This window comes from Schistocerca cancellata, chromosome 8, assembly GCF_023864275.1.
Source record: "Schistocerca cancellata isolate TAMUIC-IGC-003103 chromosome 8, iqSchCanc2.1, whole genome shotgun sequence".
NCBI classification, from domain to species: Eukaryota; Metazoa; Arthropoda; class Insecta; order Orthoptera; family Acrididae; genus Schistocerca; species Schistocerca cancellata.
This window is the reverse complement of record NC_064633.1, coordinates 77,999,626-78,015,727: the sequence shown is the minus strand read 5'-3', so window position 1 is coordinate 78,015,727 and position 16,102 is coordinate 77,999,626. Positions and strand designations below refer to the sequence as shown.

The 16,102-nt window shown below is 46.1% G+C and overlaps 1 protein-coding gene across 1 annotated transcript in view; it reads right to left on the bottom strand.

Moving 5' to 3' along the window:
* LOC126095368 (uncharacterized) overlaps positions 1–16,102 on the bottom strand; it is a 561,268-nt gene that overhangs the window by 300,307 nt on the left and 244,859 nt on the right. The window contains exon 4 of the mRNA XM_049910174.1: positions 1,690–1,783. Coding sequence (XP_049766131.1) covers positions 1,690–1,783 — 94 coding nt within the window. The remainder of the gene's footprint in view (positions 1–1,689; positions 1,784–16,102) is intronic.

The window sequence follows — 16,102 nt, the reverse complement described above, 5'->3', positions numbered from 1 at the left end:
CTCCATGGATACAACGTATGGCTGTGAAACTTACGTTCCCAAATTAGGTGCTGAAGGAATCTGAGACGCTTTGGAAGAACGAGTTTGTTATCGAGAAACTCAATTGGGTAAATTTAATGGATGCGCAATGTAGGAAGACGATGCAGTAATTGTACTACGTTCTCGCTTCCCGCGCCCGGGTTCCCGGGTTCGATTCCCGGCGGGGTCAGGGATTTTCTCTGCCTCGTGATGACTGGGTGTTGTGTGATGTCCTTAGGTTAGTTTGGTTTAAGTAGTTCTAAGTTCTAGGGGACTGATGACCATAGATGTTAAGTCCCATAGTGCTCAGAGCCATTTTTTTTTTTTTTGTAATTGTACTACTCAGCCGCGTGTCTCTTTTGGAATCGTAAGAATGAGAGAGGGCAGGACCCGTACCGAGGCGTACTGACACTCTCCTTTCCCCTTATTCCGTAGGCGAAAGGAATAGGACAGAAAATTGTTACCGCTGGTACAGAGCACCTACGGCCATGTGCTTTACACTGGCAAACATTTTAGCTTGTTCAAATGGTTCAAATGGCTATGAGCACTATGGGATTTAACATCTGAGGTCATCAGTCCCCTAGAACTTAGAACTACTTAAACCTAACTAACCTAAGGACATCACACACACCCATGCCCAAGGCAGGATTCGAACCTGCGACCGTAGCGGTCGCGCGGTTCCACACTGTAGTGCCTAGAACCGCTCGGCTACCACGGACGGCCTTTAGCTTGTTCCACTAGAAAACAAACAAAGGTCGAGTGCTGGTACAGATGTAGGTGTAAAAGTCCGTGGCCAGTGCTTTGATAGAGAGGCGACCTAATTCGACCTAAGTGCAGGCACAATTACGAGTTCGAAACACTTCTTGCAAATTTATCATTGAAACTTCGTGGCAGATTAAAACTGCGTGATGGGCCATCACTCGAACACGGAACCTTACCTGTTGTCGGTATCGCTCTTACCTTCTTTATTGCAGACCAGTTATCTCAAAGTTTATAAACGACAAAATTTTCGCCATTTTACTATTCAGTACCCTCAGCATATGTCAAACGTATCACGCAAAAATCTGCATATATATGTCGCCGTCGAGTGGAGTATGTTTGACATCGTCAAATGGAGTATGTTTGACGTCGTCAAATGGGGTACGTTTGACGAAAGTGTATGTAGATTTCTGCGTGACATATTTGACATGTGGGAGGGACGCTGCACTGCACTTGACGATAGCTCTATTCACCAAATTGCAATAGTGGATATAATTAAGAGACAAATCGCAAAGAAGCTGTCATTTAGAAAGCTCTTACCTTGATCGGCAAGAGCCGTGCGCAATAAGTCAAGGTGCCGGGTTCAACTCCCGAACATAAAAAATTTTAATCTGCAAGAACGTTTCAAAACAGCGTACAATCCGCTGCAGAGTGAAAGAGCCTTTCTGGAAAATTATAATTTATTAGAAGTGAGTGGAGCCGTGCTGGTTTCAGTGTTCATGCTTTGGCAGTCCATAGGTCAGTATTTAAACTAGTAAGTGAGGTGCAGTATTTGCAGACATATTTAGACCCAGAACCACAAACGGTGTTAGTGGGCGTTATTAATGTGCGAGGCAGACGCGCCGTCGGCCACCGTGCTGGGGTTGCTGAGGTGCGGTTAGTGTGTGAGACACAGACAGGCGCTCGGCTCACCCTCCACGATGGTAGGCCCGAGTTCGAACCTCAGGCGGCCCATCGGCCCCGACCTCGCATTAGTCGCCGGCTGGCCCACTCTGCCGCCCACAACCTGCACGCACACAGAACACAACAAATACACTGCCGAGGCGCACACAACACTCACAAAAAAACACTCATTTTCATAAAATTCTGGTCGCGGGGGGATTAGCCGAGCGGTCTGTGCGCTGCAGTCGTGGACTGTGCGGCTGGTCCCGGCGGAGGTTCGAGTCCTCCCTCGGGCATGGGTGTGTGTGTGTTTGTCCTTAGGATAATTTAGGATAAGTAGTGTGTAAGCTTAGGGACCTTAGCAGTTAAGTCCCATAAGATTTCTCACGCATTTGAACATAAAATTCTTGTGGATTGTTCACCGTGTCATGTCGTAAAATGTCCCAACGTTTCGGCCAATTACAATACCTGCCTTCAAGTTGGTGCATTTTACGACTTGACGCGGTCGACAAGCCACGAGAATCTTACGGAAATTGTCTCCTGCCGCAAAAGCCTACGACCTTACAAGTATGCTTACGTTGCTGTATTGGTGGGTAAAAAACGTGTACTTTAAATGATCTGTTTGCATCAAAACACCTTTTTTATCTTCGATAATCTTTCCTGGAGTGGCGCTCACAGTCATATAAAACTTTTTAAAAGACACCGTTGTAGCGCTCGACCGTTAAAATTATTAATTTGTGAAGTTGAGGATTAAAATTTAGGCCTCTGACTATTTGTAAGTGGAACATTTCAGGTATTTCCATGTGAAAAAAGCAAAATGCCGAAATTCCAATTGTAAATAAATAATTTTAATAGTGTAGGCGATGACGATATCTTTTAAAAAAGTTTATTACCCCCTTAGTTACTTAGAAGACCCCGTTTGACTCACAGAGAAACTTACGATGACCTCTTCTTTAATATGAAGCTTCTCAGGCAAGTTTCTGACAATAATGTGAGAGCCTGGAGACTGCAAAAGACAAATTTAGCCTTTGCGGAGAATTTTCTGAGAGTAAGCGGCCTACATTTCACAGAATGTGAGATTCATCATACAGTGAAGGAAGGTACAAAAAAAAAGACAATACCGGAAATACTGGTTTTTTGGTACGGAGGGTAATTACGAACTTTTACTTATCACATCGGAGGAATCAAGTTATGTAGTTAATTATTCGTTTGGCTGCAAATATACGGCTACAGTCCTGGTACACAGTCCCGTAGCGCATCGCCAGAGAAGCCGAAACAAAATAGCCTAGCCCACTGACACAGCGGAATTTTGTTTTATTTCGGCTCTTCTCGCCGCGTGATGCCGTACTGTGGCCTAGGACAGGGAGCTTCGCTGTTTACCGGAGCTGCAGACTCTGTTGTGCAAACAAATAAAAATAAATTATACGTAACTTTACTTTTTGAGATGACACTTAAAAAATTTTTACTACTCCTTTTACGTAAAATACCAAGTTATTTGCTGTTAAGGAACTTGTTCATTTTTACAACCGCTTCCATTCACTGAACATCCTCAGGTGGCAGGGATATTTTGATCCACAGGAGAAAAAGTAGAATAGAATTTAGTTTTATGAAAATTGTTTGCGAAACTGTTTTCATATGTACCAAATCACTAGGCAAGGTTCTGGGCAGGTGTCACCTAAGGATATGTACTGAACTAGCCAGTAGTGGCACCTAAAGCATTTCTTACCAGAAATTGAGGCGGTGATTTATATATGCCTGACGGTATGAATACCTATCGCCACATAATGTGCAATATGCATAAAGTTATTTCGTATGTCAAAGAAAGGCTAACTTAATTTTAAATGAACAAACACAGTTTCCTTTAAATAAAATATGGCGTTTCAGTCTTCGATCGCTATTCTTTATTTTCAATTACCGGTTTCGGGCTAGCTGCCCATCTTCAGATCATGTGTTGTAGTTACAGTTGTCCGTACAGAACACACAGTTCACTGTCACTTTACTTATGACAGTGAACTGTGTGTTCTGTACGGACAAGTTACTCTGTAACTACAACACATGATCTGAAGATGGGCAGCTAGCCCGAAACCGGTAATTGAAAATAAAGAATAGCGATCGAAGACTGAAACGCCATATTTTATTTAATGACCGATCGCGGAATTCCCAGTGAGACAACTATGTCTAGTTTTGATAAACAGTTTCCTTTCTTCTCTGTTACATCAAGTTTCATTGATGTAAATGTAAGTTTTTAAAAATGGTATGAAATTGGTTTTTACATCTACTTCACCCTTTAAAATGCCATGATTTTTTCATCTGAATTATAGGAGGAAGACGGAGATTTGAATACGTCCAACAAATAACTGAGATGGTTGAAAGTAAAGGTAACTTTTAGATGAAGAGTTTGGTATAGTATAAGACTTACGACCTAATCGAAAGACTTATGTCTCGCCCCGATGAAACACCTGTCAGTGCGGCTGTGAAGGTACCATGGGAACTTCCTGTAGAATACAGGCAATAAGGCAGTAGTATAGATACGCAAGAACCAATAGCGGCTACTGCACCGGAGAGTTGTTACATCACAAGCAGCCGCCTGACATACGTACAGTGACTCAGCTGCCCTGACAATCCTGTACTCTAGCTCTGTCCACAAATGGTGACGCTAGTGAAGCGTCGTGCAAATCATTCGAGGGAACTATTCAGAACAACAGCAGTCAGGCGTACCCCACATTAGTCCCGAGAAGGTAATGGTTGAAAGTTCGCAAAATGGAAAAACTAAAATTGTTTTTGGAAGGACCGGAATGAGTGACGGGATTGTTTGACCGCTGTCCCGGCGCTACGTCGTTAGCTGGCTGTTGCCTCTGTTTGCCAGAGGCATTAGCCAGTTAGCGCTCGGCTACTGGCTACAGCGCGCCCAAGTCCAGCTCCGTCTGCCCGCGGCACAACACCTCGCACAGGGCACAACGTAAGAATCCCGCCGGGTACCGACTGGTGTGACCTCCAGTCACAACAGTGAGAAGATTTTTAAATGAGGTCTCCAGGTATGGATATTTGGATCTCTTAACTCTGCACCTATGAAAGTTAATTATTACACGAAACATGCCTAAGTAGCATAGCTCGCAAAATATATCTCACACAGTGGATATTGTACGTACATACTTGGCAACAGTGAATAACGATCGATTCATCTATTAAATACACATTCTGTATATGGATAATGAGGCTACTTGTTGACGTTCGAATGCCTCTCTATAATATGTCCTTCTTTTGCCGTGAGTATAGTGTTAAAACTAATAAACAGAAGCAATGGCGATCCTTTTGTGTATACTAAAATCCTCACTGACGAGGTGGTTCGGTCAACAGACGTGAACGTGCGAAATCTGTGGAGTGGACACCCATTTTGTAATAATGATTGTCGGGATTTCCTGAAATGTTTTTACAGGAAATAGAAAACAAACGATTACTATCGTTCAACAATGGCTAGACAAACTCTCGAAGTTTTGTTCTACTCTACTGTAGTTAGTTGTCAGATTTTACTGTAAGATAGCAGATACAGCAAGTAGTGTTTACAAAATGGGGGACAGCTGAAAACAGTGAGCGTTCTGTACTCTTGAATATCATCATCAGTGTGTTACCACAGTCCTGCGCCCTTCACGAATGAAACACGGGAAGGAATGTTGTAGATGTGATCTACAAACACGACAGCAACCTGTGGCCACTCGAAGTATTTACATTTATATCACTCTTCATCTTCGCAATCAAAGACTTTCACACAACTTTGAGTCTTGTACTTAATTAGGGTTTTGTTTTCTTGTGTTGTGGTAGCAGACTTTGCCACAAGGTTCCCAAAAGTCACAGATACAATACACAGTTCTTATTAATTGACAGAAATTCATATGGTAATGAAGGTTGCAAGTAGGCTGTTTAGGTTTTCTAATTGGTAACGCCACATAGCGCTCTGTATGAAAATCACTGGCTGTGCTGTGTGCAGTCTGTGGCTGGTTTGCATTGTTGTTGGCTACTGTAGCGTTGGGCTGTTGGCTGTTAACAGCGCGTAGCGTTGCGCAGTTGGAGGTGAGCCGCCAGCAGTGGTGGATGTGGGGAGAGAAATAGCGGAGTTTTGAAATTTGTAAGACTGGATGTCATGAACTGCTATATATATATATATATATATTATGACTTTTGAACACTAGTAAGGTAAATACATTGTTTGTTCTCTATCAAAACCTTTCATTTGCTAACTATGCCTATTAGTAGTTAGTGCCTTCCGTAGTTTGAATCTTTTATTTAGCTGGCAGTAGTGGCGCTCGCTGTATTGCAGTAGTTCGAGTAACCAAGATTTTTGTGAGGTAAGTGATCTGTGAAACGTATAGGTTAATGTTAGTCAGGGCCATTCTTTTGTAGGGATTTTTGAAAGTCAGATTGCGTTGCGCTAAAAATATTGTGTGTCAGTTGAAGCACAGTCATGTAGAATTTTTCTAAGGGGACGTTTCAAGGTTTAATCGTCCAATATGACAGGCCTTACGGGAATAAACATAAATTATGACCGGTACTTCGTACCTTGTATTTAAAGTACGTCTACGTTCATGTGTTGATTTATTGGCTTGGTTCAAATGGCTCTGAGCACTATGGGACTTAACATCTGAGGTCATCAGTCCCCTAGAACTTAGAACTAATTAAACCTAACTAACCTAAGGACGTCACACACATCCGTGCCCGAGGCAGGATTCGAACCTGCGACCGTAGCGGTCGCGCGGTTCCAGACTGAAGCGCCTAGAACCGCATGGCCACTGCGGTCGGCTGTTGATTTATTGCCACACCTTGACAGCGTGATGTTGGATGCTACATGGCTAAACGCGATACGGTTATACCAAAGAATGCTCACAGAAATACATCAACGTTCTAACAGCCGGCGTAACTAGAACATATGGTCACGAATAACCATTTCTGGATGCCGCAAAAACGCTTGCACTTAAACACGTTAGTGATAGAAAGGTACTGACTAAGAACCAGCGCATTGCAAGGACTGACAATGGCGACACACAAACAAGTTGGGAAGAAAGCCAGTGAGTTTTTTTTTTTTCCTCCTATCGTGGGTTCTTGAGCGTCAGTGCTTCCTTCCGCTGCCCTTCGATCCGTTCTCCCACAAACAACATTTTTTCTGCCACAATGCAGGACGGTGGTCGCAATTAAAACTCTTTCCTTAATGTAGCGAGCGACAGTCGCATTGGTGTAGGCGATAGAGTGCTGTCTCCTTGCTCGGTTCGCTGCCATATGGTTACATTTGTGGAAATTATATAATTAACGCGAAGCCAAGTCTGCATTTTCAGAAACCGACCAAAAACTCGCCCAACAATATCTCGGCACGTTGTTTCTTTTCTCTCTGGTTCATTATGGGAATACTTAATAATACTGATATGACACCAAAAGCAAAAAAACAAACGGATTACTTTTCCCCGTCTGAAGACGTCCGCTCGCAGCGGGAGTAGCAGTGACAGTAAGCCCCGGCGCCCCCTCAGGGCTGTCACCGCCAACACGTGTTCTAGGCAGGCGTCGCCTGTGTGATGCTCAGCTCCGGTTGCTGCCTCTTCTGCTTTATGGAGAGGGCTGCCAGCCCTCCATCGCGCATGCACTGGAACGACATTCTCAGTGAAACGTTTGTCGAAGTCACGGTTTCGCCTTTCTCTGTACACGCACAGGCAAGCGACTGTTTTCTCAGTGACGTTGCGCATTATAAGCGTCCTGCACCGTGCTACGTTTTGCCATACTAGTTGGGTGGACGCATGCTACACCTACCTCTACATCTACATCTACACTCCGCAGGCCACACCGCGTGTGAGGGGACGTCACTTCTGGTACCACAGTCTCGCTCCCCTTGCCCGTTTCTTACAAGAATGATACGCAGGCAGAGCGACTTTCGATAAGCATCCATAAAAATAATTTCTAAGCCTCTCCGTGGTGCCAAACGGCTCTCTTTGTAGCGCTCCCTGAAGACTTTGTTCAGCATCTCCATCAGGTCTCGTGCAAAGGACGCCTCTGTTCGTTGTTTCTTCTCTACCTCTTTTATCAATCCAATTTAATAAGGATAATTATCAAAAAGGTAGAGGTATCACATCTTACTCAGCTGTATATTACGCAGGAAGAGTTATGAACAAAATCATTATTTTACGCACGACATACGAGCAGGAGTGTAATGAAATAAAAAAAATCGAAAGTTCTCCGGTTCTTCTAGCAGAAAGTTGATGTAATCATCAGATTCTCAGTGCAACATTTCCATTAACAGTTTTTCATGCGTATGTTTCTCTCTCATTTAAACAATTCCTTGTCCAAGCGTCTTGTTTTCTTCTTCTTGTTGTTGCTCTTCTTTAGACACAGTGCCAGAGCCAATGTTAGAAATGCTTGAGCTACATTTCTAGCTATTCCCACTAGCGCCATAATATATGATACACGAAAAGCGTCTGTTTCAAAAGTAAGGTTAAATTGACGAGCTTTCTTGCTGCATGTACGGTCTGTCTGCGTGGCCCGTCCGTAGCCCATCTGACAGACAAATTTGCTCTTTTACGAGGGTCTTAACAAATATTTAAAAGTTTCATGGTTCATTCGAAGAAATTTGATGCAATCATCGCGTTCTGATAATAATATTTCCTTTAACAGATTTTTAATGATAAATCTTTCATTTTAAGCCACTTACTTGACCAGCGTCTTGTCTTCAAACACAGGGCTAAGGTCAACAGTAGGATTGCTTTCTCTGCATATGTGGCCATTTTCACTGCTGTAAAAATACTCACGAACACGAACAGCATCTGCTTCAAAGTGAGGTTAAACTGAGAAATTTTATTTGTACGTGTGCGGTCTTGTTTGACAAATCCGCGGCTACACAAGGGTGCGTTTGTCAAAAATCTCTGCTCGTTTGCAGGGGCCTTAACGCCGACCTTGCAATTTTTATAATTTGGTGTTCAGCGTACTACACGCTATACGAAAACGAATGGCTACGACAGCGCTAACTACATTATATTTCTTCAGTTGGTGGTCTAGTGCTTAACGTTGCCGTCTCAAGGCCAGCCCCAACTTGGCGGCAATTACCCTCTGACGGGGAAAATTAACTTTTCTGAGGGACAAAAACAAAAGGGTTTAATAGTCGAGAATGAGACTTTCAATCTGCAGCGGAGACTGCGCTAATATGAAACTTACTGGCAGATTAAAACTGTGTGCCGGACCGAGACACGAACTCGGGACCTTTGCCTTTCGCGGGCAAGTGCTCTACCAACTGAGAGCACTTGCTCTGGTAGAGTACTTTCCTGCGAAAGGCAAAGGTCCCGAGTTCGAGTCTCTGTCCGGCACACAGTTTTAATCTGCCAGGAAGTTTCGGGTTTAACAGTGTTTCTACTTACTTTTTTTACTTTACATGTGGCAAGGACCTTCTCGACCATACACCTGCTCTATGAGTAGTGTTTGTAACGAAACTAAATTAGTTTTAAAAGATCATTTCTATTGTCAGTGTTTCCTAATATTATGTAATTGCTGGTTGAGCGGCGGTGAGGAGAAAGAAAGGAAAGGGGAGGGATTTTCGCGGAACTGGCAACGACGAGTGAAAATGTGTGCAGCACCGTGACTCGGACCCGGGATCCCCTGCTTACTAGGCAGCTGTGTTAACCACTGCGCCCCACGCACGCACACGCACACGCACACGCAATAGAAATGCGCGGAATATCTTCAGTACCCTCCCCTGCTGACCCACACTCCCATCTAACGGATCTGTCTGCAATCGTCTCCATGCACGCTAATTTCAGATTCCCGCTGGAGTTTGAACTTAAATGTGCGTCCGAACTGAAGGAAGTAGATTAATTGCTCATCGATGCGAATCAGTTTTATGAATGTTCGGTGTCTGTTCTTTTGGACATGTCCGAAAGGACATTTTGTAAGCCTGTAATAGTGATTACCTTGTGTGTATGAACGTCGTCTTCCTCACATAGTCCAACCGCTACATACATGCCTTGTACTTTGTACCGTGGGTCTATGATAGTAAAACTGAGACACATACAATGAAAAGCCATAGAAACTGGTAAACCTGCCTAATATCTTGTAGGGCCCCCGCGAGCACGCAGAAGTGACGCAGCACGACGTGGCCTGGACTCGACTAATGTCTGAAGTAGTGCTGGAAGGAACTGATACCGTGAATGCTGCAGGGCTGTCCATAAATCCGTAAGAGTACGAGGGGCTGGAGATTTCTCCTGAGCAGGAGGTTGCAATTCGTCCCAGATATGCTCAATAAAGTTCATGTCTGGGGAGTCTGTTGGCGAGCGAAAGTGTTTAAGCTCGGAAGAGTGTTCCTGGAGCCACTCTGTAGCAATTCTGGACTTGCGGGGTGTCGCATCGTCCTGCTGGGATTGCCGGAATGCACAATGGACGTGAATGGATGCAGGAGATCAGACAGGATGCTTAGGTACGTGTCACCCGTCAGAGTCGTGACCAGACGTATCAGGGGTCCCGTGTCACGCCAACAGCACACGCCCCACACCATTATGGGGCCTCCACCAGCTCGGACAGCCCGCTGCTGACATGCAGCGTGAGGTTCAGGAGGTTGTCTCCATACCCATTCACGACCATTCGCGCGATACAAACGAGACTCCTCCGACCATGCGATGTGTTTCCAGTCATCAACAGACCAAAGAAGGTGTTGACGGACCCAGGCGAGGCGTAAAGCAATGTGTGGTGCAGTCATCGAGAGTACAGGAGTGGGCCTTCGGCTCCGAAAGCCCATATCAATGATGCTCCGTTGAATGGTTCGCACGCTGACACTTGTTGATGGCCCAGCAGTGTAATTTGCGTAAGGGTTGTACTTCTGTCACTTTGAACGATTCTCTTTAGTCGTCGTTGGTCCAGTTATTGCCAGATCCTTTTCCGGCCGCAGCGATGTCGAAGATTTGATGTTTAACGGATTCCTGATATTCACGGTACACTCGTGAAATGGTCGTTCGGGAAAATTGCCACTTCATCGCTACCACGGAAATGCCATGACCCGTCGCTCGTGCGCGTTCGAACTCACTTAAATGTTAGTAACCTACAATTGTTGCAGCAATTACCGATCTAACAACTGCGCCGCAGACTTGTCTTATATAGGCGTTGCCGGCCGCAGCGCCGTGTTCTGTCTGTATTTGAAGAAGCATGCCTACACCAGTTTGTTTGGCACTTCAGTGTACACCACATACGCTCAATAGCTGAGGCTAGTGCCCACAACAAACTAGAAATTCCTTCATTATTCACTTCACACCAATGAGTGAACTGGCGTTCAACATGACAGTAGCTATAATGTCTACTGCAGTGCTGAAGGCCTGCACAAATTAATAATAATAATAACAATTATTATCATTATTATTATTATTACTATTATTACTACCCCGCCTCCGCAGCTGAATGATTAGCGTCGCTTCCTTCGGCGCGGAAAGACCCGGCTAAGATTCCTAGGTCCTCCTCAGATCTTCGTTTAAAGTAGAGTGGTCTGGAACGGGGTCGCCTTAGTCTCATGAGGCCGGATGAAGATCTGCTCGAATAAAGAAGCAGCGGCATCATCAGGTTTCATCTAGTGGCAATAACGGCTGGAGGGGATGGCGACATGCTGATCACACGTCGCACCACCACAGAAGTGCCCGTAGGGACAGACCTGTTGATGACGGCGCGGCGAGGGCGGGCTGGGAACTAGCCAGCACGTGGCTGCCCTCAGGCGTTCTGGTCTCACAAAGACTGCGAACCACTGCTCTGGGCCGTGGGGTTCGATTTCCGGCCGGGTGGACTTTTATTCGCTCGGGGACTGTGTGTTGTGTTGTACTCGTCATCATATCATCACCAGGCGCTAGCCAACGAAGTGGTGTCGCATAAAAAGACTTGCAAGTACCCCTTGCTGCGCATTTCACATAGTTTTCAGAGTATAAACGTAGTAAACCGCCGGAAGACAAAGAGCTTAATTACTCCATAAATCTGCGCATTTAATTTGCAGCTTACGCACTAACAACTACACGCGTGCCGTACGTACAATGGAAGTGCCTGTTAGGAAAACGTTCCTCATTTGCTGACAGCTGAGTACGACGGATTGCGGAATGTATAACAGACTGCTTGGGACATCAATCATCGAGACTCGTCTGACAGGACGACGCAGAGTTCACTGTGAACTAGCCACGCACCGAGCTCGTCCACCTGTTATACCAGCAGCTGAGCCCAAAATTATGCCGAGCAATGCGATAATAGGAGGAAATGGAAATCAAAGCGAAACTAATGTAAGCAGCTGGTGACTACTCGACTGGATTTCAAGACAGGTCAATGATAATCTGTGCATACTCTTTGAAACCCAAATCTACAGCAACAGCGAATTCACTGCTTGGCACAAGACTTCTGTCAGACACTTCAGTTCTGGAAAGTAAGCCACATACAGGGCGAGTGAGTCGTCTCCTTTGCTGTCTTGCTTTCTAAATACTTTTCCACTCGTCCGGTCGACCTTTTCTTCCTGCCGCTGGTTATATTTTGCTCGCTAAATACCTCTCAAAACATTGCCCATTGAAATCTTCATCTACTCATATACTTCTGTAGTGAGAACCCCTGCCAGTACTTGGAATGTTTTCTAAAACTAGGTCTTCCAACGTTTTACGACGGATACGTCTTTTCAGATTTCTGTGTTTCTTTAATTTTTTGCATTCGACAGCATGAAGTAGAATTACGACGCCAGCAACCGAGGGGAGAAAAGGAATCGATCATGTATTTAACACGAAAAAGATTACATGGGTATCCTAGGCAAATGACCTTAGGATCTGCAGATTACATGGAGTGCTTTAAATTGTATCCTTGTCGCCCGCCCGCCTAGCCCTTCCCGAGCGAGAAGGTGTGCCGTCCCCTGCACGAATCCGCCGCATTAGTGTCGAGGTCCGGTACACCGACCAGCCTGTGTGTGGTTTTTAAAGCGGTTTTCCATTTACCTCGCCGAATGCGGGCTGGTTTCCGTTATTCCGCCTCAGTTATATTATCTCGGCGATTGCTGCGCAAACACTGTCTCCACGTACGCGAACACCATCATTACTCTACCACGGAAACATTTGGAGTTACACTCGTCTGGTATGTGACGTTGCCGGCGGGGTGGGGGGCGGAGGGGTGGGGCCACTGAGGGCCGAACCGCGCAATAACCCTGGGTTCGGTGTGGGGCGGCGGTGAGGTGGGTGGACTTCTGTGGGCAGTTGTCGGGTTGTGAACCACTGAGGGCTACGGCGGGACGAACCCTCTCCTTCGTTTCTAGGTCCCCGGTTTAATGCACAATACACAATATCCTTGTCACAAGTAAATGAGTTGTACTCACATTTTAGCTCGTATATATATGTATGAAAAAAGACAAAAGAAGAGAAGCACCCAAGAACCAGGCAGTATGAACCCACACATCACTATCCCCTCTGCGCATTGCTGCATATACTGAAACGGTTGGGAAGTCGACAAGGGTTGTAACTGGTTCTTGACATCCTGGATAACTGTCACTGGAACGGAGTTGACGTCCAGGCTGGTGCTACAGGTGTTCTGCTGGGGATAGATCTCGGGATTTAGTGGCCACAGCAGTACTTCAGCATCAAATAAGTATCTCATAGAGATCCGTATCGTGTGTGGATGAGTATTGTCCTGTTGAAAAATGGCACAACAGTACTGTCCCACAAGAGGCTGCATACGAGGTCGAGCATGCCAGTGGCGTACTGCTGTACCGTCAGGGTTCCCTAGAAGACTGCTAACCACGGCCTCAGGTCACACCCGTTGGCTCCCAACACGACGACGCCAGGAGTAACACCGCTGTGCCTCTACTAAACAATTGAAGATTAGGACTTCTCCCGACTCTTCGCAGTCTTACTCGTCGACAATGCTTCTCCGAGGAACTACAGAACCGTGATTCACTGCCGACCACAATGGTACGCCATTCATCAGTAGCCCACGCTTCCTGATGAAGGCGCCATTCCAAATGCAGGCATTTGTGTCGTGGTGTTGACGGTAAGCTACGCAGGGGATGCTAGTTCCCTAGCCCGGTTGCTACCAGTCTCTGACCAGTGGTGCAGGATGACGCGGGACGTTGCGGTAGCCCATTTCTTCTCTGACGTCTGACGCAAATGTGAAGGGTGCTCAATACAGCGACCCAGCCTTGCGGTCGTCTGACGTGGTCGATCGGTAGCGTGATGAGTGATGAGTGATGAGGAGTGTGTCTGGCTCCACATTCCTGTGCTGTGCTACACCGGGCCACTGCCACATCCGAATGCCCCACAGGTCTGGATGCTGCACGATTCGGCCAGCTGGCTAAACGGAGATCCACAACGAGGCTCCTCTCAGACGCTTTGTCGGGTCTGATAGTGCTGCCTCACATGGGTACGCGACATTTCCGTGTCCTTCACAGCGATAACTGAACATCCGACTCTGTTCGGGCCATTTACGTGTCTTACCAGGCCTGATGACAAACTGATCACGAACAGCACTAATCCACTCCTACCTGTCACAGACAACTGCAACACTAATACCCGCGCCGTCGATGTACGAAGTTACATGTCTTCTGGATGCTTTACTTTTTTTATACGATACTTTTGCTTCGTACCTTCTTTCATCTCTTCACGCCGTGAGCCGGTCGGTACTTCTCAGACACTCCTCCCGTCCATAGTAGTGTGTCCCAGTACCTGTGTCGTACGAAGTGCCTGAACAACGGGTCCTTTCTTCAGTGAAGTGTTTTCCAGCGACTCTTGTCGCAGCTTATTCTTTCTGCGACATAATGATTCCACCTCTTATACGCTCAGCATTTTTACAACGTCCTTCTAAAGCGCAACGTTTGAAATAATTCCGAACGGATGGAGTCTGGTACTGGTACAATCCCCACCACCTTTTTAAAAAAAGTAGGAAGGAGACGAATCAGAAGAAAGCGTATGCGCCAGCAGTGTGCGAGTGAGAAAATGCCTACAGTTGGCCATTTTTGAAGGCAATGGATTTATTTACCTTCTTAATGCCCAAGGTGACACGTTTCTGCTAATTGTTTACTGTGTTCAAGAAATGACCGCTAGAGTGCCTGTTGTCCCGGACGGATATATGTCCGTGGGCGAAGATGAATAAAATGAATGTCGCTGTGGAGCTCGGTTTTCCCACTTGCCACGCAAGAAGCTCAGTTGTTGCCCTACCTAGGCGTCGAGGCGATGCTTGATCGGTCTGCGGTTGTTTCCGTCAGAGCTTCGTGGTCGATTTCCCCGACAGGCCGTACGCTGAGGTGTCGCTGGAGCGTGACGTGAACCCTGAGGCAGTGCATCGTTGCGGAGAGAGCATCTGGACCGGAAGCCGGCAGGGACACAAGGAGGCGGGGCGGGACCCGCTGACAGATACGGAGCGAGCGCACTCGATCCACAGATCTTACAAGGGAAACATACATCCAGTAGGTCACTGATTTTGCACACCTTTTGCACGATTGTAGAACACACTTAGAGATGCTCTAGTATGACGCGCTTCTCAAGCGTGTTCTATAAATCGAAGTTCAAAATCTTACAAGCCTGCTGATTACTATACAAATACACCAACTGTCGATCAGCAGCGTCAAGCCTTCCTCACACGGAACTAGTTAGCCTCTCGCGTGGGGCACAAAATAAATTGTGCGATATTTCGGGCAAGTTTCACGACATGTCGGACCATCAGGAGGCAATAACGCCCTCTACGTGACAAGCAGAACTTGCGGGATGTCATAGTATTTGTCGTTTTCAGCTGAAACCCGTATTACCCTAGGAATATCTGGAACCCCCTGAGTGCGAGGTCACAAAAGGCCAATGACCCCCACATATTGTCTACCGCGCAACCACAATATCGGCTGCTAATGGCAACAGGGGGGCACGACTGGAGGTGTCCAATGGTGAGCACAGCAAGAGGCTACGGAGTGTAGTTGAACAGCTTAGTGGGCGAGCTACTCTCAACAGTGCTACAGTTGTCCTCAACGCGTTCTCAGAAAGTTATTTCGAGCAATTATTGCAGGAGCCCACTCTAAGTGTAAATGGTTGTGGAAACATGCTTGGCCTCTTAGCAGCAAATAGTGGCTAGCAAACACGGAGCGTCATGACGGACACAGGAATTAATGATCGCAAGGTTGCTACAGCGAGACTGAATACCGTAACATCCAGACCCGCCGGAAACATATGCAAAATAGATCTATTTAAAAATGCAGACAACAGTTCGCTTGTGGCCATCCTAAGCGACAGTCTCCATCCCTCCCAAGCTGAATATGTAAACGTGGATCAGATGTTGTTTAAAGTCAAAGAAATAGTATCGACGGCTTTCAGAGACATATACCAAATAAATTAATAAGAGGCGGTACTGATCCCCCGTGGTATACTAAACAGGTCAGAGAACTGTTGTAGAATCAGCGAAAAAAAAACTTGCGAAATTCAAAAGAACGAAAAGCCCTCAAGAGATTGGC